We start from the raw sequence: 23433 nt of genomic DNA on the forward strand, positions 1-23433 counted from the left end.
TCTGGACATCAAGCTCTATAATGCCCTCCACGTGGCCAAGGATCGCAGCAGATGGAGAACAATCGTACAAGAGAGATTGATGCAGCGGGGGAGTCACGACCCTCAGTAATGAGGAGAACCACGCAAGGAGGAGGAGGATCGTCCGTGATTCGTTTCCAATAAACCTTAAAATTAATAAAATATTTTGTATCTCAGGAATGTGGACAAGATAGGATCATAATAACAAATTACATTATTATTTTTGCAACGTTTCGATCTTTTATTAGACCTTCATCAGGCATCTGAAAATTACACATATTGATAACCAACAATATAAAAATAACAATTGTCAACACTACAATATTTACCATAATATGAATTCCAACAATCACTATCTTACACTGCACAGTTGCCTTAGTCATCATAAATTAATACAAATCAACAAAGCTGATAAATTAGTTAATTATTATTTTTGATTTTAGAATTAATTAATAATTAAAATTAATTAATTAATTTTAATTTTTAATTTATTTAATTTAATTTTTAATTTAAAATTAATTAATTAATTTTAATTAAGTCTACGATTAGCGAAATCCTTGTTTGTAAACCGACTCAGTTCAGCTGTTTATGCAAATACCTAAGCCTTGCCAAATTTGGTTTCCAACTAAACAGACTAACGGTCTATATAGTGTTAAACGGCTACCTGTCTAGATTTCATCGTTGTACCACTTTAAGCGGGTTCGCTATACAGGGTGTTGTTCTAAGCATTGATATTTACGGAATAAATTATGGGTTTACTGAAAGCCAACTATTTATCTATTATTCTAAATTAAATATTCAACGGTAGGCTGCGTTCTCACCCGGCTATAAACATCATAAAAAGAACAGCTATAATCTATACTATTATAATATATAAATCTACAGTGGTTTTACGGATGTTCCGTTATAACCACTGAACTCTGCATCCGATTGACTTGAAATTTGGTATCCATGTAGAAAATACATGTACTCAATGGATAGGCTAATATTTATATGAGTGTTGAACTCTCTACACCAGTTGCGGGGGCGTTGATCATGAGAATCTTTGTGGGGGTGAGAAATAATGTCAATTTTAAATGTCCAGCGAAGCGGACGGGTACAGCTATTAATTAATAATATTATATAATGTATTATACGGTACCTACATTCGATGGGTTTCAAAAATTAAATTGAGAATAAACGAGAGAGTGAGAAGCATTGTCGAGGAAGCCTAGCGTGTGGTCACTACGCTACGGCAATCGCAGTGGGCGGTTTTTGCAATAATGCTTAGAATATTCTGAGTACAGTTGACGAGAAAAGTTTTTATGATTCCTTCTTCTCAATAATTCATAATGTGAGATTTCTGTTATTAGTGCTTAAGGAATATGACGCAGAATAAAAAGAGATACGTAAACGACACCGTTGCTTTTACTATGTTTTTGACATAAATATTAACACAGACTATTTAAGTACCAACATTTTGAAGAACTGTTTTCTTCACTCTTTTACTTCATAATATTATTGCCTAGTATTTAGTATTAACTTCAGTATTTATAGTAATATAGAAATTAATTATCGCGTTTTCAAAATATTCAAAAGCGCAATTTCAACGTCCCCTTAACTTTCTACCACTTAAAAACATTAATGTAAAATTATTAGAAAAAGGTCGAGGCCTAAAACCATAAAAGTGTTTTTTTTTTTATGGAAACAACAATGAAACTTTTCGTCTCACCAGTACGAAGTTCGTTCAGCTCGACGGCTGCGAACCCGAACGCGCATAATTAAATCATTGCTATTGTAAACGAACAGTTTAACTTGTGTAAATAAAAATATTGTTAAATCATTTATTAAAGCGAGACGATCAGGAAGCAAACAAACGTTTGATTCACTGTTTGAGAGTGAACGCAGTTTTTGATGGATTGTTTTAAACTTTTGCAGCTGGAAACACATTATAAATGCTACCATGTATTTGAGAGGTTTTTACCAACCTTTTTTTTTTATTGCTTAGATGGGTGGACGAGCTCATAGCCTACCTGGTGTTAAGTGGTCACTGGAGCCCATAGACATACAACTTAAATGCGCCAACCACCTTGAGATATAAGTTCTAAGTTTCTCATTATAGTTACAACGGCTGCCCCACCCTTCAAACCGAAACGCATTATTGCTTCACGGCAGAAATAGGTGAGGTGGTAGCTACCCGTGCGGACTCACAAGAGATCCTACCACTAGCAAAGCTGACATTAAATGAGTTCCTAATATTTTGGCGACGTTGCAAGCGCCGTAATATTTATAATGTTTTTTTCGGATACTTTCGAGAATAAATATATTTTCTAACGACTATCTGAGCTAACAGGCTAGTTGTCGGTAAACTGGCGGTTACAGCAAAACATGGAACCATAGGATCAAAGCGATCACTTACCACACGGGACTTCCAAACCTCGCTGAAGAATGTGTTAAGGTAGCGCAGAAACATTAGGGGAGTTCGATTTCATTGCAATAGGAAAAAGGAGTCAAAAGGATCACTTCTTACATCTCTATGGAAAGAAACCAGACCCAAGTTTCGATTTATCATCATCATCAGGATATAGCAGTCCACTGCTGGACATAAACCTCACAAACTACATATTACTGAGCACGATCCTCGACTTCTCTCATCCAGCTCTTGCCAGATAGACAGAACTACTCTAGACCAAACTTACATAGTTCGTCAATTTGAAACTAATTATTTGTCGAGCATTCCCCGTGATGTCACCCACCATAGCAATACAATAACTCGAAGGTCAACATCATATGTAGGATTGAAAACCGAGGATGCGTATCGAAATGTCTGAGAAACTAGCCACGAATTCCTGAATACTTTTGTAGCGGTAGCTGTAGCCGGAAGATATTTATTTCTAAATCGCGCTAAGGACTTTTTAAGCGCTTTTTGTCCTATGGAGCAATTTCACCAACTCCTTTGAAGATCTTCCGTCGCTATCTCCAAGTATTTAATTCCAGTAAAGCCGTAACTACAAATAAGAATATTTGGATTGACTTCATAGTGAACGGTTACCGTCGATTATTGACGTCATCAAAGCCAGAAACTTTAATTCCAGTAATGCCGTAACTACAAATAAGATTATTTGTATGCGCCGAATTGTTAAATGACATCCGTAAAAGGGATTTTTATGGTCTTTGCAGGCGGATGGTCATACACCCCACTTGATGGTGGACGGTTTCCGTCCATTATTGACGTCACCAATGCCAGGGATATAGCCATGTCGCTGCCTACCTGCCAACAACAACCTAAAAGTTACCTACTAGTCTTGTTATTAAACTGGTAACAAAAGTGACATTCATTTGAACACCCATATATAGAACTTCCAAGAAAAAAATCCAACCTTGAAGCGTTTTCATAACAGCTTTGTTAACTACAGAGCAATGAATTGCACACTTCTTCGAACTATGACACAGTACAAGCTAGTTTAAAACAAAAACAATATTTTATCATATTATTATTAGAACGTGACCCGAAAGCGTAATACGACACTGCCACATGCTACTGTATTCTTACGAAATTAGGGACGCATTGAACCGTCACGTTAAGAATGCAATTATAGTCTTTATTTTCATAGAGACGAATGCGAGGTTCGATTGAACGTGTCCCGGAACGTCTCAGACAGGAGATATGTGACGAATTCGTAACGCGACACCGAATGCAGGCCTGTGTCAATGCTTTCTTTTCAAAAAAAGAACACATGCTTTTTTTTTAACTCAAATTTACGTATTGATTATCGATTTTCTTTTGTTTAGAAACTTTATTTTTTATAATTAGGGCCTTCTCACTCCGATTCGATGTTAAGCGGTTATCCCACCCATATTCAAATATTTTTTTAAGGGATTTTATGACCTGGTAACCAAGGCCTTTAAGTCATGTCTTGAAAAATGATAATATGGAGTGAAATGAAATGAACATGATTAATTTGAGACATTAATCAACTGGGATGCAATTAAATGAAATGAGATGATATGGGATGACATATAATCTCAGTAAAATGATGGTCATTTACTGAGACTTTTTCATTGGACTTTTTGGAGGATCCCGAGAAAATAAATACGTTCAGCAGCTTTGTTTCATTTTTCCACATTTGTGCACTTTCACAGATAAAAAAGTTAATAAACCACCGTTGTTACAATGAAAACAAAATGAAATACAAAATAAAAAACAAATAACACAACTTCACTCCTCGCGTTCCCGCCAAAAAGTCCCTTCAAATAATAGAACCCAGTTGCATACAGATAACGGATGCATTGCATTGAATCGAAACCTACCACTTCGATGTTGAGTAAATATTTCATTAAAAAGGGACACAAAAAAATGCTCATCGCATTTTATTAGCGACTCATATTAACGACACCATGAGCCATATAAAAACAAATTCCTACACTCAGTTAATTTTCCGACATTAGATCTAATTAACTTAGTTTAATTGTGTAGATTCATACAATAAACATTGCACCGTTATTTACTGACCCCGCAACGTGTTGGATAATTTGCATTTTAATAGTTTTTATTAGTTTACGCTCGCCGAAAAGAAAGAAATACACTTTAAACGCCAAACGCATATGGCAATAACAGTGTTAATAACCGCGGCTACTCGTGTCACACCTTAGCGTGTCAGATATATTGTTTTGACTTTCAGAATTAAAGGTAACATTTGATTATCATTGCCACCTCGAATTTGAGATGCATGAGAAATACAAACTAACGATTTATTAATATTTTTGTCTTTTCTTTTTCCTTTTTTAATGTTACAAACTTTAGATATCGCTCGGTTCTAGCTATGGGCTAGGTTATACGTCGAACTCTTCGTCACATTAGACGAGAACCATGATCGGTGGTTGGAGTGCCGAGAATCACGGAGAATGGATGAGCAGGAACCAATAAAATGTGCTTAGGGGTTCTCCGTTGCTCCGTCGTCTGGGTGGGCTATGTAATTTGAGGAGGTCACGATATGAGGCTTATTGTGTCGCACCGCTTTTTCGAAGAAGCGGTCCAACGTTGTCTTCAGATTCTTATGTATTCATTCTAATCTGAAGTTGTCGTGTCGATCTACATTCTCCATATACCACGTTGTCACCAGTTAGGTGTCGTAGCCTAAAGGATAAGACTTCCGGTGCATTTGTAAATAGCAATGCAACGGTATTCGAATCCCGCAGGTGGGTACCATTTTTTCTAATGAAATACATACTTAATAAATGTTTACGATCGACTTCCACGGTGAAGGAATAACATCGTGTATTAAAAATCAAACCCGCAAAATTATAATTTGCGTAATTACTGGTGGTAGGACCTCTTGAGAGTCTGCACGGGTAGGTACCACCCGTCTATTTCTGCCGTGAAGCAGTATTCCGTTTCGGCTTGGAGGGTGGGGCAGCCGTTGTAACTATAATGAGACCTTGGAACTCATGTCTCAAGTTGGTTGGCGGCATTTACCTTGTAGATGTCTATGGGCTCCAGTAACAACACAAGTTGGGCTCTGAGCTCGTCCAACCATCTAAGAAATAAAAGATTTCGATATCGCCTTACCATTCCGCATATATGTAAGATTACCTCGAAAATAACGTCAGCGCGATTCAGGCATCTGTCAAAGATCTTGGCGCTTCGACGGCTACCGGCCACACTTCCGTTAAACATTTATCACGAATAGAAATTATCAAATAAATTATTTTACGTTCAGCTGCACGACAATTGTGAATCAAAATTTACTTACCTATCAACTGTCAGCTGTCCCTCAAACTCACCTGCCACTATGTAAATTTTATATGTGTATTAACGATCAGTGATAAACATAATTTTTTAATTTTTGTGTTAGAAATTATATTCTATTGTTTATTACTACGAAAGAATATTGTTTGCCGGTGGTGGGGTGGCTTGAGAGCCCGCACGGGTAGGTACCACCACCCTGCCTATTTCGGCCGTGAAGCAGTAATGCGGTTCGTTTTGAAAGGTAGAGTAGCAGTTGTATTATAAAACAAGGTGGGTGGCGGCTTTACATTGTTGATGTCTATAGGCTCCGGCTACCACCAACACAACAAATGGAATGTGAGATGGTTTACCCATTAAAAAAAATACACGATCTCTCTTAGTACTCAAAATTGACAAATAAGTTGTATTGTTTACTTAAAATACTAATATCATGAGTAATGCAGGAGTTAAAGGTAGTTGCCTTGGTTTCTTACTCGTACCTTCTGATTACTAACCATACACGACTAACTATACTTCGGCATATAGAATATACACGTCGTCGTGGCCTAATAGATAAAGATTGTGTACTCGCATCAACCGATGCGACAGGCACTGGTTCAAAACTCGCCGTCACACATTTTTTTCCATGGACTACGTATTTATTATTCTCGCTTATTTTATTATTATTTTATAAATATTATTTGTTTTCTTAATGGGTTTGATTGTGAGCCCGGAGCGTAAACGAGTATGTAGTCACCTTGAATTCTACACGTCCCTTTCTAGAGCAATAAAAAAAACGAATATTTTTTTAACGAAAGAATATTATAGGTAGAACAACCCTATTCATTCGACTTTTCCAGAACACCAGGAAAGAACCACCAATAACAAATCAGCTCACAAATTATAAAATTATCAAGTGAAACCCGCAAATAATGACAACGAAATTAATTAAGTGTATTAAAGCAATTAAAATTGATTTCGGATAACGTGATTGCGTGCGCTTTTATCGGATTTAGCGAAACGTTGACGGAATACGAATAAATTCGGTTGACTTTTTTTTTCCCTACCTATGCTGATAGCCTTGAGAGGCTATTTCAGCTTCACCCTAACGTTTGTAGGTGAGCTCGCGGAGCTCAACCGGAGAGTTGCTAACACTAATCCTAGACAGAGCAGTGCTTCGCAGAATCTACCACCGGATCGGAAACGAGACCCACTGAGAAGATCCGGCGAGAAACTCACTGGGCTGGGTCTATGGGTTAGTTCGCTTGTCGAGCCCTTTGTCGCAAGCGACGGGTTCGACGAGGACGGTGACCGGTTCGGTTGACCAAATCAATGACTGCTCTTATAACGTAAATGTTACCTGTGTGCTTAGTGCGAGTTTTTTAACGTTCTCGATAGCGTAAAAGTTAGCTCATATTTGTATGGAATGGGATCGTTTGCTTACGTTTGTCGCTAGGGGCGCTGTTCCAACTGCATACAAAATTGTCTTAACTTTTACGCTAACGAGAACGTTAAAAAACTCGCACTAAGCACACTGAAATATTCCATACACCTTAAGATTTTTTCCTATTATTATGGATGACGCAATATAAGGGACAGCATTTGCTGTTACTCCCACTATTACTAGTTGACTTTTTTTTATTGCTTAGATAGGTGGACGAGCTCACAGCCCCCTGGTGTTAAGTGGTTACTGAAACCCATAGACATCTACCACGTAAATGCGCCACCCACCTTGAGATATAAGTTCTAAGGTCTCAAGTATAGTTACAACGGCTGCCCCTGCCTTCAAACCGAAACGCATTACTGCTTCACGGCAGAAATAGGCAGGGTGGGGGTACCTACCCGCGCGGACTCACAAGAGGGAGCACCTGTGAGGGCTCACAATCTCTGCCACAAGTATTCAAAACAGATCCGTTCCATATTCTTTGTTCATACTGGAATATGAAGCTGCTATGAAGATTATCGGAATACATTAAAACTGTAATGAAAGCAATATTATAGTCCTGCGGTTATTAACTGTTATCACGTTGTTTAATTGTGAAATTAATTACCGTACCCAAAATGCCGTACTAAGTTAATTTGATAATAAACTTTGGTATAATTAGTTTTTTATTGAAAATGGAATTAATTCTCTTTGTCGCTCGGTTCGTTTGTTCTTCTACTAAACGCAGCTAAGCCAAGAAAGGATTGTTATTTTATAGGCATTAATTCACCTCTAAAAAAAAAAAATTTTTTTTATTCAACATAAATGAAAGTACATACTTGTTGAACGTCAAAAAGAACTACCGCCAATTAACAAAAAGTAGCCTCCGTCCTGAGAAGAACTGACAAGAAACTCAGCGGACATATTGTCTTTTTTTTAAATTAGATATTTTTATAATATTAATTTTTACAATGAGTATTAATTACTTAACAATCATTGCAATATTGAAATCTGTTGCCTAAACACTACTAAACTCACGACTGGACATAATGTCTCATTCAAATTAATTTAACACTAAACATACCATCACGGGTCAAATGACCCATTCTGAACTTTTGCATTGAAAATGCAAATCATCTTATTTCTTTTGCACATTTGACTTCATGACTTTTTCTTACCAATTAACCAGTTACTTATTATATTTTCTTTTTGTTTTGTTAAGTTTATTTGGAGTAATACTTGTCGTATGCCGTTATCTACCCGCTATGGTAGAAATAGGTACCAGTCAGTTTTGGTATGATTAGTGTTAATAACGTGAGCAGACAACCAATGAGGTGGGTCGACGTCCTGGTCGAAATAGTTAGTAGGGACTGGATGAGAAAGGCAATAGACCGAAAAGAATGGAGTATCTATGAAAATACCTATACACTCAGCGATAGGTGGACACATGTTGAAGAAGAGTAATAAAACTGGCCTAAAGGATAAGACGTCCGGTGCATTTGTATCTAGCGATGTAATAGTGTTGCGATGTAATAGTGTTGCGATGTAATAGTGTTCGAGTCCCGAAGGCGGGTACCAATTTCTCTAAAGAAATACGTACTTAATAAATTTGCACGATTGACTTCCACGCTGTAGGAATAACATTGTGTAATAAAAATCAAATCCGCAAAATTATAATTTGCGTAATTACTGGTGGTAGGACCTCTTGTGAGTCCGCACGGATAGGAACCACCGCCCATCTATTTCTGCCATGAAGCAGTAATGCGTTCGGTTTCAAGGGTCCCCACCCAGCCGTTGTAACTATACTGAGACCTTAGAACTTATATTTCAAGATAGGTGGCGCATTTACGTTGTAGATGTCTATGGGCTCCAGTAACCACTTAACACCATGTGGACTGTAAGCTCGTCCACCCATATAAGCAATAAAAATATATATGTATTTACGTTTTTATTTATATGTATTTTAATACGCATCAAATGCTTCAGTTTTTGTGGTCGCGGATTAGTTATTACTAAGGTAATTACGACGTATAGTTAACACTATATTAAAAGTCAATTTTTGCACTATATCTACGAAATGCGAAGAAATTATTATAACGTGTCACTTGATTTTGCTAGCTGAGTCATCTAGTGTATGTGTTGTCATATGTAATATAATATGCCATACTGATGTAAGAAGAAAGATTACTTGTGCTATTATCTATAAATTGTATAGTCTATAAATTGAGAAGTCTTCTATAGTGTGAGTTATATTTTCTAACCGCGCACGAGTGATTTCTTCAGTTTCCTAAATAACCAAGCTACGAAGTGACGTAGCAACTGGCTCCAATTCTCTTTTTTTTCCTATCTATTGTGTGTACAGTTGAATATGTATGTAAATCCTAAAAATAAGGTAATAAAACACGTTTATTCGTGAGCATTTATTTATTCGTTCACAGTCGGTAGTTCGCGCAGCTTAGCCAACCAAAACCCCCATTACGTTAATAAGCCATTCGCGAAAACTTTATGTTGACTTCAGCACTGAAAGAGCAAAGCCTACCACACCTCGGGAGGCGATTGTTTCCAATAGCTAAATCGTAAAAGGGGCCATAAAAACGATACCTAAACAGGATCCCATTACACGAGCTGAACTCAGATATTGGAAGCGTTTTACTGCTTCGAGCTGGACTGTGTTTCTCAAATTTGATGACGCCTATTTTTGAAGTGAAACTTCTTTAGAATCGTTGTGATGTGATTTGAAACTCGATGAAACGAAATGAAACGAAAAGTAAAAAATAAGTGTGCCGCAATTGGCTTGCCGAAGCGGCTCCGAGCGGCGCCGACAAATCACGAAGCGCTCCACACGGTCTCGCGTCCCCGACTAGTACAGTGTGTTTTTGACGTCCGTTCACGCTGTCGTGGCTCTCGGAGCGCCCTGAGATACTTTTATTTCTATTAAGTTTGTTATCAACAGATGTTGCTGCTCGTAAATTCAACAATTCCTGAATCGCGGTGACGAGATGTTACACAGTTGATAGACGTTCTTGTATTTCTCTTGCTAAACCATACTTTAATTACCTGGCGTAGGGACACCGTGAGCATGGAGGCGGTTTTCCTGGGTGAGGCTGCTCCATTGCACTGCGGAGTGATTGAGCCTTGCAATAATTTTAATTTTTAAAAGTTTCACTTCTACCGTGTGTGACTTGCACACACACACATTTTTTTTAGTACTGCTATTTTTAAGAACTTCCTAGTAACGTAGTAGTTTCCTATTTTGTAATCTTGAATTTTTATAATTATCGGTGTGGTATCTATAGTTGTAGATTAAAGTCGACTTTGATTCCTTGATTAAACTTATCAGGACGACTAGTTTTCATAATCTGAGTTTATTAAGTACTTATTAGTAAAAAATTAATTATTGAAGATATAATTTATTTCATTAGTCGATACTAATTAACAATTTTCTAGGAGCAATACCAGTAAATGAGAATTGCAGCAATTGCCGAAATATTCCTTTATCATCATTATCCTGCCCTTCTCCCAGTCACCTGGGGTCGGCGCAACATGTTTTCTCCTACCATACTCTTCTATCATATCGTCTTTCACACAATCCATCCATTTCTTCTTAGGTCTACATCTTCCTCCTATATCCTTCCACATTCATAGTTAACACTCTTACCAACCTCATTTTCATTTCATCTATTTCCGAAACATTCCTTTATAAAATCAATAATTAAATTACGTAAATAAACTCATGCCGGGTACACTGCCTGTCTTAGTGACATCAACAAATCGTTCCTTTCCTATATTAGGTATTGAAATAAACCGAGCCCTTTGATTAAATAATGTACATTCACGCAAATACAACAGTTTCTAATTTTCTAAGTGAAAAAAAGAAGGCGCTCCAATGAATTTGTTGCTTTGACTGCCGAAAATGAATAACGGGTCTAACTGTTTAAAATATTGAATTGTCATCGGTCATTGATGGGTACGTAAAATTTCGAGTTGATCTGATGCTTTGAAGGGAGTCAAAATCACGGTCAAAAATTCCGTTACGTGCTAACACAATTTTTTTTCCCTTGTTAAGCTGATGGTCTAGATAGAAAGATCATATCAGCGTAACCTTAACTAGTAGGTGAATTCACGGGGCTCAAACCTGACGATGTTGGTAACGCAAACACGAAGAGCCGTGCTTCGCAGAATCTACCACTGGATCGGAAACGCGACCCACTGAGAAGATCCGACGAGAAACTCAGTGGGCTGTGTCTGTGAGCTAATTTACTCGCCGAGCCCTTCGTCGCAAGCGACGGGTTCGACGAAAACGATGACCAGGTAACATACGTATAAAGCTAATAGAAGCGCATTAAAAAGATTGAGAACCACTGTTAACAACACTGAACCAAGTATGTATACACTACACAGCTATGACCTGTTTGACGACTAGGTACGTACTCAATGCATATATTGCTTTAAAATCGCAATGTCACTCGTTCTGCTTTGTCGCTTGTCATCTTTCGAATTTCACATTTAATTTTATTGAAGCAATAATCGTTTTAAAAAATAATCTTCCTTATATATTCTACTTTTTATTTATTTATTTTTAGTGCTTCGATGAGTGGACGAGCTCACGGTGGTGTTAAGTGGTTAACGGAGCCCATAGACATCTATAACGCAAATGCTGTCACCCGCTTTGAGACCTGAGTTCTAAGTCTCAATTTAACAGTACAACGGCTGCCCGACCCTGAAACGAAAACGTATTACTGCTTCACGGCAAAAATAGGCAGAGTACCTACACGTGCGGACACGAGACGTCCTACCACCAGAAAGATTATTTTTTAGCTTTCCATGTAGGCATTAAAAAATAGTCCTTTATACTATAAAACTGAGGCTTAAAACTGATGTTACAAAGTGGGCGGCGGCATTAACATTGTGGGTCTAAAAACTTAACACTTAGTGAACCGTCTTCTCGTTTATGCAACTAAGAAATTTGAAAAAAAAACGGCTTCGACCTCCTAAAGTTTGAGGAAAGAAGCGGTTATTGGAGCCAAAAATTATAATAATAGGGCTATTTTCAGATGGCAGGCGTTAGATACTTGAGGATGTGCAATACCTACTTGTATTCTTCTTCTTCTTTTTCTCCAACTTATCCCACTAGGTGGGGTCGGCACAGCTAATTTTTCTCTTCCATTCTCTTCTATCAGCCGTCATCTCAACACTCACTCCTCTCTCTCTCTCATATCGTCATTCACACGCTCCATCCGTGTCTTCTTCGATCGACCTCTTCCCCCTCTACAATGCAATACCTGTATTATAATGTGATTTTGTTAGATCGTACTGAATACTCATTACCTTGCTTTTTAGCGCGCATATTTTCTCATCCACTAACCTAAGGCTTCCCTTAGCAGACTTCTTCAAGTAAAGTTAGTTTTTCTACAAACAATAAAGAATCCAAATAAAAAACTATTGTCAATGTAAATATTATTATTATAAATTAGACTACAATTGAAAGACATAGTTTTTATCGCAAATAAATTGTTATTAAATATAATGCTAACACATCACATAACAGTGTAACAACGAATAGATAAAATAAACAACAGTTGACACCAAGAACCGGGAAGTCAAACAAACTGAGTTCCATATTGAAAATCATATATGCGTGTGCGCATCTCATATGCATTCCTTCGTGATATTAGCATTGTGTTGCTTTCGGTGCGGTGCGTAATGAACGCTTCGGTGTCGCGATTATCGATAATACTCTGAATCGATTTTGTCACAACGAAATTTGCTTTTAAACAAATACGCCCCAGTATGTTGAACACCTTGTGTTTTGTTTAACCCTTTAGTGCTAAGCTTATGTTTACGTATTTTGCAGAAATTTCTAAAGTATTTTTGGAAAAAAGTACCTTATTAATTAAGTTTGCACAGAATCTTAATTATTTTCCTCAAATTTTATTTTGTTGGGTTAAGTTGTTATTTATATATGTTATCAATTAATTAAAAAACGTTATACATGCCCGCGCTAAGACACGTCGGTACAGGTCGATAATCAAACCGCGCAATAATCGGAATTCCGACGCTCAGCACTTTTAAGGCATAGAAAGAGAGTCGATCTATCGACGGTTAGTGCTTAAAGGTTAGAGTTTCACCCGCAATTTCACCTGCGTCAGCTTTATATCGCCTGGACGAAGACCCGTGCACAACGATCGGTATAAAGGATAGCTTTTATTCCTTCCAAGGGTTTAAACTATTTCCGTACCGAATTTCGTGAGAATCGATTCTTTCAAAACGTAACTGACTGACAAATAATATTACTTCTACCATTTAACAAACCAAAATAGAATTCCAAAAAAAATTTAAACGGTGATAACTTTTTATGCAATGTGAGATTTTATTGGAACAACTACCTACACGATAATACGTTCAGGACTAACAGAAATGTGTGCGTGCGAACAAACAGATTTATCTGCAATGACACTTCTATAGCTAACCTCTTTCTATTTTTAATAATATAGTATTCCTCAATATACACGCACAACGTATTCTACTTTTTATTATATGTATTGACAAGGATAATTATTATTAACGAATTCAGTTGTTATTGATTTTTATTTAAGCATAGGATATCATTAGCGTTAAATAAAATTTAAATTCTATTTCAATTAATTATATCTCAAATTTACTTCAGTCTGTAGACCAATCAAATTAATTGATAAAATTCATTTTAGTAGAACAGATAGTCTGCTTAGGCAATAAATAACGCTGCCATATCCTATACGTAATGTTCTCATTTACACATATCTACATACCTCCGTGATATATGTATTTGCATTGTGTCGCGTTCCGTTCTAATGAATGCTATGGTGTCGCGTACGTCTTACGAATCAATTAGAATCGATTCGATAGGTTGATTTCGCAAATATTTAAATTTTCAATATTAATAATTAAAATAAATTCATTGGAATTCAGTCGCTTTTAAAATCGTCAATTCCGTGTCTTTTACTGCGACAGCATTCTACATGACGCTCCAAGCTTATATTTTTGTTTGCGTATAGTATAAATTATGTACAAATTCGGACTACATTATTATGGAAATAATCATTTTAAAAATGTAGCAAAATATCTTTTTTTTATTTCGATGTTGTATAGCGTCTGAGTTACGATGGTTATCTTTCGCATTAAAAGATTGTTTGAAGAAACCGTGGCTTAGATATTTTTTTTAGGAAAAAAATAACTGCCTAAACCGTCACAGTTGACGCGAATGTTTTATTCTCCGTTTTTTTTTTTTATAAAGCTACACACCTCATAAAAGTCCGCAAATATGACTACTTAATAGCCATTATAAATTAACCTAAGCTGTATTACAAGAGTAACGCGATGTCACAATAATTTCGTTCTTTTCTTTGTTTTTAAATATATTTTTTTCAGAATCGTAGAAGAATCAGAAGAGTACGAACAAACCTATACGTCATAAATAATAATCCCGCTCACTGAACTTCGTAATGTGTTTGTAAATACGCTAATGAGCATCAAGCTTGGAGTCGTGTCCCGCTGATGTCGTTAAGTCTCGGGCCGGTCACACCATCCGATTTCAATCTTGATTACGTTAATTACCTGTGATGCTCTACCGGATTTTCCGGAATTCGAACACATTTTCAACGGACGCTTAAATTATTGTCTTAATTCATAAAATTTTATGACACTTTAAAGGTTTTTTACGAATAAAAAATTTAATATCAATAAATTACGTTTTAATTAGTCACGTATAATAATTATTCGTTGACACATCTCGATTTTGGGGGTCGATGGACTGTTTCACAACTTATTTTGTTTATGGGACTATAAGAAAGCTTTCTGGTCGGACTTTTATGTGAATGTTTTGAATTTTATCGAAGCTTTGAGAGCTTTTATTTTAATATTCAAGACTGCATTAAACTAATTTATTTGCCGAGAATTGATTAACGTCGCTCACTGGAAGAAATTCCAAATTACTCTCTCAATCATTCGATCATTCTTTCACGTATCTACCGGTACTAGAATGATCTGATTTCATAATTAAAATGACTTCTACGTTTTAATCGTGCCTTTTTATTGTTATATTATTACCGACGCTTCAGATACTTTGCAGTTTTTACGGTCACGGATGACGTGTTAAGCGTGGACATGACCTTGGTTTTCTAGCCTTGAAATAATACAATCTTAAATGGAGATCTTAGCAAGATAATTTTTCGGCATGTATCGACTAGGAACCCTGCTTTTAACAACTCATCAACTGATCCGGCTTTTAAGAAGCGAATACTACTAATACTGATTACGTAAACCGAAATTTCTAGAACGTATGTGCGATTCTCTCGACTCAAGCAATTCTATATTTACAAGTCACGCCGTCTGTATGTGTATACTTCACAGTAGAAACTAGTAGCATAGACACGTACAGATCCGAAAAACTAAAACATCATCAAAACAAATACAAATCTGCCGGTTCTTAGCTTTCGTAGTCCAATTGATTTCTCCGCTAAGGCGAACTAAGGCGTCGGTAAGTACTTCGATTGTCATGCATAGCTCTCGCGAGGCGTGTCGGTCGACATTATTCATAATGCGACGTTCACACCTTCGTCACATACCGACTGCGATTGCATTCTGACATAGTAACCGAGAGGTAACTGTTGCACTGATGCGTTTTTATTTTTTATTTATTTTTATTGCTTAGATGTGTGGACGAGCTCACAGCCTACCTGTTAAGTGGTTACTGGAGCCCATATACATCTACAACGTTCTAAGGTCTCAGTATAGTTACAACGGCTGCTCCACCCTTCAAACCGGAACGCATTACTGCTTCACGGTAGAAATAGGCGGGATGGTGGTACCTACCCGTACGGACTGACAAGACGTCCTACCACTAGTAATTACGCAAATTATAATTTTTCGGGTTTGATTTTTATTACACGATGTTACACCTTCACCGTGGAAGTTAATTGTGAGCATTTGTCAAGTATGCATCTCATTAGAAAAATTGGTACCCGCCTGCGGGATTCGAACACCGATGTATCACTAGATACGAATGCACCGGACGTCTTATTCTTTAGGCCACGACGACTTCAGAATAGGATAGGAATATCATAATAGGAAAATAATAATACAGTTTACGTTTATCGTCTAATCTGCTGTAATCGTCCCGAAACACGATAAGAGAACCCGAATAAAGATCCTTCACAATGATACTGAGTTCGTCCTTGAATCGAAAAAGAACTGGTAATATAGTAGTAATTCTCATTAAAATCTCTACCAACGAGGCCCCAAAATTAGATTTCAACACTGACTCAAAATGGAATGGTATACATACATATAAATAGGATTATTCAAGGTAAAAAAAATAATTAAAGATATTCGAAAGAAAAGTCCAGACGAATTAATATTTTTTATGTTTAATAAAAAAACCAATACAAATGTCAATGTACTATCAAATAAATTATTTAATTTTGTGCTAGACAGAGAGAGAGAGAGAAGAGAGATCTATACCTACCAAGCTTCATCTCTGCACTCCCCTAAGGTAGACTGTTAGAGAATGCCTATGGCATTAAGTCCGCCTTTATACTTTGTAGTATAAGAAGTTATAAATAAATAAATAAATAAATAATATTTAAAAAATAAATTAATGTCAGCTAACTTCGCCCCAACGTATTTCGTTTCTTCTGTTATAATTTTGTCAGCTTATCTTTTTACGAGGAAACCACTGAATACTATATTAATGAAACTTGGCACAGACATAGTTTAAATCATGTAGGAATACGTGGGCGAAGCCACGGGCAATTTTAGTTTTTATTATAAACGGAAATGGTCACGTTTCGATGTTGCACGTCCGATAAGATAAATTGAAATGAAAATGGAATTTGATTACGAAGATGGCCGACAAATTCTGGAAGCTTTAATAGTGATGGGAAAAGCGGAATTACTATTAACATTATTAACTAGGAACTTATCTAATGAAAAATGGTTATTGTGTTAATAATAAAAACACCTGATACTTTCTCACGATCTTTTTTTAATCTTCGATTTCTAATTTAGATAAAATTTGAGAAAATAATTTTACGAAAAATTTCAATGATAATGATTCATAAAAAGTTTTGATGTTAATGAAACTGCACCTAAAGCGTGCGTGTGCGCGTATCCTGCCTCGACTTATGTATATCTATCTGATTTCTATTCAATCTTGATACGAGCTTCATTGAATAAAGACGTGGATTATGTCGGACCTAATGTCCTTCGCGTCCTACATTCATTGCCGATGTTTGATTTACGACTTGATAAATTGCTATCTGCGACGCACGTAGCATGGAATTCGAAATTCGAAAATCATGCTAAGTTACTGTAATAACGCTAAATACGAACCGAACCCAACCTTGAGATCCCGCATTCTAGACAATCTAAACATCGGTATTAATCGTCCCGCACTCGACATCTCGCGCAGTTTTCTTAGATATACTTGGCTCAAAGCCAGAAGTGGCCGTTGTCGTACACTTGACAAGGAGCTTGACCCAAAAGATACGTCACACCGCTGTGCCAACGTCCGTTGCCCAACGGCCCGGACGACCGACACCCCAACACAAACCTTACCACCATTATAATTAAGACCTTTCTTCTTTTTCAGATACCAAGAACGAAAACTAACGGAACACCTCATTAGGCATTTAAGTCTTCAATCTGTGATCTAATGTTAGTATAGTGACGGACGCCTAAATTAGTTTAGCGAAGAGACTTGGATCAGGATAGGATGTTAGTTGCTGTGGCGTTTTAAAGTGACATGGATGACAGATAGTGGGGGTTTGATTAGAGGATGGGATATAGTAGAACTCGGGTGAGTTGAAGATGCCGCATGCTCACTCGAGTTCGGCTGCGAGCTCGGGCGGCGACGACCTGGGCTCAACGGATGAGATCAAGGTCTTCAAGGACGAGGGCGACGGAGAGGACGAGAAGAGAAGTTCCGAGAACCTATTAGAGGAGAAGTCCAGTCTAATCGATTGGACGGAGAGCGAGGTGAGTAATTTTTTATTTATTGCTTAGATGAGTGGACGAGCTCACAGCCCACCTGGTGTTAAGTGGTTACTGGAGCCCATAGACATCTACAACGTAAATGCGCCACCCACCTTCAGATATAAGTTCTAAGATCCCAAGTATAGTTACAACGGCTACCCCACCCTTCAAACCGAAACGCACTACTGCTTCACGGCAGAAATAGGTAGGGTTGTGGTACCTACCCGCGCGGACTCACAAGAGGTCCTACCACCAGTCTATCTATCTATTTATCTATCTATCTCTTGGGTTTATGGCGTTTCCTTTTAGATTTCGCTAATGTCAAGTGACAAGCGTATTACTCTGCTTTCTATAGCAGGCTTCGTGAACACGTTCACAGATTGTAACTAAGAATTAAGTGAGTAGCTAAGAATGTTTGATGACAGGATCGCTGTTGATGTACCTAAAACACATAAGACGCACACAATATATATACAGGGGTTAGTTTTTTTGACGTGTCAGATCTGTTAATTTGTTCATATAGCAACGGCCAATGTTTGCTTTGTTCATACAATCTTCAATTGTAATTCAATTATCTGTTTTGATTACTACACCTAAATCGCACTATAGTATTTAATTGATCTATTGATGTAACATTTGTTAGGTTGATATTTTAGGTGGTATTTTTGAGAATATGAAAACTGCGTAATATAAATTCAGTAATGTTCATTATAAGCCATTTTAAAGTAGGCACAGACACTGGATTATTAAGAATACAAAATACGTTTAAGGCGATTTTAGTTACTACAACTCGTTTGAAGAAGATTATTGGGAAGCTTTTTGAGATGAATCTTACATTGTCTTACACTGCACCAAGATTAATCCGTGACATCATCCGAATTTTTATATGTATCTGTATAGAGAGAGAAAATTTTGTCTTCACAAATATCGATTTTGTTTACGTTCTAATCAGACTACAAGAACGAATATTATTTGACGGTTGGAACGTTGATTAGTATTTCCATATATTATAGTAAATATTATTAGTAGATTATTTTAACCACAAAGCTATCATTTAAAACAGCTTGGATAAATTAAAAAAAATATTTCAACTACATAAAATATGTGCCTAGATTTATGTGAATTAAAAAAAATAGGTGCAATTACATATAAGAATCAGACATCGAAAACTATTCATCTCGTATTAAAAACACATTAATTACGTATTGTAAATACTAATTTCAGTGTTAAAACATAATTTAATGAATTTAATTGTTTTTGAATTTATAGCTGGAAAGCTCTTAGGCCATTAGACACTAGGTAGGGTAAAAATAAAAATAAAAACATGTGGTTCAATCTCGTAATTTCAAGTTTGAATAATTAGATGTAGTTGCTATTAAAATATTTACATAAGCGAATATTCTGTAATTCCGAAAAAAGAAAATGTAAATAAACAACTCGCCAAAGCAGAAGAAAATACTAATCTCATTTTTAATTAGACCTGTGAATTCCGATTAATTGAATATAAAACCATCCCAGTACTGGATGAGTTAATGCAGCAAAGAAGCATATACCTACCATTAAGATGTTGCAGTTATTATAAATATTGCTTCAATAACTTACAATATTGCACATGAGTAAGTTTAAAATGACGTTGCTATTATTAAACCGCAGAAATCGGCGTCACATTCGTTGTTTGAAATGCAACGTATTTTTCTCGCTTAGTTCAAGACGCGTACAATTTATGCATTTTTATTTTGTTTTTACGGCCTGAATCCGAGTTCTTACAAAATTTCAAACATTTCTGTTCTAAATAAAAATCGATATTTGCGTGTTTTTATTTAATAGCTCTGTAATATATCTTATACCTTTAAACGAGCAATTCTTGTATATTAATATATATACATATAATCTGAATCTCGGAAACTGCTCCAACGATTTTCATAAAATTTAGTATACAGGGGATTTCGGGGGCGATAAATCGATCTAGCTACTAGTATTTTTCTTAATTGAGGGCAACTAACCTCTTTAAAGACACGAGAAGATGGCGTTATCAAAAAAAAAAAAACTATTAAAGCATTATTTGCGAACTATTCCACGCGGACGAAGTCATCATCTAGTTTTATAATACACTAGCGACCCGCCCTCGCTTCGCTTCGAAACATTAAAACACACATGAAAACAAAAAAAAAAAAAAATTAAAAAAAGTAGCCTATGTTCATCAGGGACAATGTCGGCTTCTAATGGAAAAAGAATTTTTCAAATCGGTCCAGTAGTTTCGGAGCCTATTCGAAACAAACAAACAAACAAATCTTTCCTCTTTATAATATTAGTATAGATTCAACAAGTTTCCCAAAGAATATTAATTAAGAGATAATTTTATATTTCATTTATGAGCAGACTAGTCTTTCGGAGGTTAAACAGTTACTGATGTCCATAGACATCAGAGACTCAGGGGAAATCTTTAAAAAATTTAAAGCGCCTGACGTTTCACGGCAGAAGCAGGGTAGGAGTACCTATGGGGTTTCATAATACGCCCTACGATCAGCAATTATACTTAAAGATAACCCTTTAACATAAGCTACCATTGTAGTTTTCACAGCGCCCTTTCGATATTTAGCACAAAAAAATACCACAGTGATTGACCTTTTGAACAATATACAAATGCAAGTTAAACATAAATAAATAACGTCGGTGGTCTCTATAGAAATGCTCTATTTGTAAAAACCGAGCTTCACGCGGCGCTACAATTTGCTCTACAATATAGGGTACAAAATGTACGAATCACCATCTCTACTATAGAACAGGTGCCCATCTCAGGTAGAGCTGAACAAGGTCCTATTATTTGCATTGTTAAAACCAATGGGATGTGCACAATATATTGAGTTTGCGTTTACGAATTAAATTTTGCGTTCCGTTTCAAATTATTCAAGCAACAATGACTCTTATTTGTATTAAGTTAAGTTACCCAAGAACATTCAAGGTATTTGTGAACTTAACACCAGTACAATTCTCAGTTTATTATTGTTGTCCTATCCACGTTACTTATAATTGAGCAATGCATCAGAGTAAATTTTTTTTTGACGGAAAAAAAAATTAACTTGCACATTTGATATTAAAATAATCGAATTATCTTCTTGTTTCGCTTCTGAATAAATCTGTTTTCGTTGTTGTTTTTATACAGGTTTTGATTTTTAGTTATCGATAGAAGAGCTAACAACCGACTTAGTATTGACATTCTGAATATCCCATGCCTAACACAACTTCAATACCACTGCCTAAATTAGAACATGAGATCGTAATTTTAATTGCATTATAATGTAAAATGATTCCAACCCAGTGATAGGTTCAACGACCACTGCTCTTGCTAGGTTTTTTTTGTACCTAAGCTGATAGCCTTGAGAGTCTATTTCAGCGTAATTTTAACTAGTAGGTGAGCTCACGGGGCTCAAACCTGACGACGTTGCTAACACGAACCCTAGTAATAGCCGTGCTTCGCAGAATCTACCGTCGGATCGGAAACGCGACCCACTGAGAAGATCCGGCGAGAAACTCAGTGAGCTATGTCTGTCCTTCATCGCAAGCGACGGGTTCGACAAGAACGATGACCGGTGCTTGAGGTACCTAAAAGCACCGTTAGTGGATTGGGAGGATCCGAAATGACGTGTTTTGGGCGACGTTGCTTTCCATTCTGTCCGCAGGATCGGGAATGTAGCTACCGGCGGCCACGATGAGAGGGTTCTCGTGCCGCTTTATCAAAGTGGGTTGCTAGGGCTAGCTAGCTATTATTAGCTATTCTCTCAGGTTGAGTCCGTGAGCTCACCACTCATTCGACCGTAGCTGGAAATAGCCTCTTAAGCTACCAGCGATTAGGTAGGCAAAAATAAGTTATTGTATATTGTCTACACTCCTTCTAACTGGGTCGAATAATTACTTTGCGGCAGAAATAGGTAGGATGACTGTACCTAATGCAAAAATAACTACTCCTTCAAACTCTTTCAGACAGGCAAATATAATATTATCAGGATCCTCTAGCAGATCAGCAAGTAGCTTAAAACGAAAATAACTACTCCTTCAAACTCTTTCAGACAGGCAAATATAATATTATCAGGATCCTCTAGCAGACCAGCGAGTAGCTTAAACACGAATGTCGCCCATGCTACTAACGATGTTACTGTCACTGTCAACAAACATATACTCCATGTTACATGCGCTAACATTTTGAAAGTGCTTATGTTATGTGAAAACGATACTACTTTTTTAAACGTTACAGTAGATATAATTAAAAATATACGAGTATAGTTTTATGAAAACTCAGTGACATAGAGAAGACGTGCGGAGCATCTAGCCATCTCTCTCTCGCATGATCGCCCGTAACGACAGTGACGTCATAAAACATTATGTTCATCCTTTTTCGATAAATTATATTTTAAACAATTCCACAACCAAATACTATATTACAATATGGATTTATATTATTGTGCTGATTTTCATTGGTAAGTTTTATCATGTAGATACAAAATAAAATGTATTAGACGTAATTGATAGCTGGACTGCGTGCGACCTTCCAAAGATCACCGCCACCAGAATACAATTTCTAATTCACTAATGTAACATTTAAACTTAATTACGGACATAATTTTCTTATCATAATTAATTCACCCCAAACTATTATATTAACATTTCTTTACAGCGCTACTTATTAAGTTTGAAAACATTTGAATCGTAATATCTACTTAGTTCTATATTAATGAAGATTTAGAGTCGGACAACGGCGTTCGCTCTGGTACAATTAAAACGTTGTATAGTAACGAACTATATTTAAAAAAAAAATGATTTTTTTTTTAATGTCCGCAATGTGAGAATTTTAATTATTCATGAGACTGTCCCGGTAAACGAACTCATTATTGTAACAATTCAACGCTCAGATAAACATCGGCCGAGTTAATGAGTCAACCGCTCAATTATCTTATCTCTGGAACCACCGTGAGCTTGCGATAGGTGGCACGTCTCGCGGAATACCCAATAAAACAAACAGGGTAAATGACCGTGACGAAACAATATGAAAACACACGAAATGCGACAGAGAAGTGGGAGCCTAAAAAAAATATCCAGGTACCTTTGAAAATAGAATCGGTACGTTTCCGAAAATCTATACAATACGAATCATAAATTACCGTTCATTGTATTAGTTCCGAAAATTCTATTATTCAACGTCCTTCTTTCTACCTGCTCGGGTATTTCTTATAAACACCATACTCCCTTTGTGGACAGATTACCTGTCGAGCCGAGAGGC

General features: G+C 36.6%; 1 protein-coding gene across 6 annotated transcripts in view; it reads left to right on the top strand.

Moving 5' to 3' along the window:
- pan (transcription factor pangolin) overlaps positions 1-23433 on the top strand; it is a 213682-nt gene that overhangs the window by 16005 nt on the left and 174244 nt on the right. For all 6 annotated transcript variants that reach the window (XM_089739613.1, XM_089739614.1, XM_089739615.1 and 3 more), the window contains exon 2: positions 17776-18161. In XM_089739613.1, coding sequence (XP_089595739.1) covers positions 17994-18161 — 168 coding nt within the window. In that variant the 5' untranslated portion in view covers positions 17776-17993. The remainder of the gene's footprint in view (positions 1-17775; positions 18162-23433) is intronic.

The sequence above is a fragment of the Bombyx mandarina genome, chromosome A1 (genome assembly GCF_030267445.1).
Source record: "Bombyx mandarina strain Sakado chromosome A1, ASM3026744v2".
Taxonomy (NCBI): Eukaryota; Metazoa; Arthropoda; class Insecta; order Lepidoptera; family Bombycidae; genus Bombyx; species Bombyx mandarina.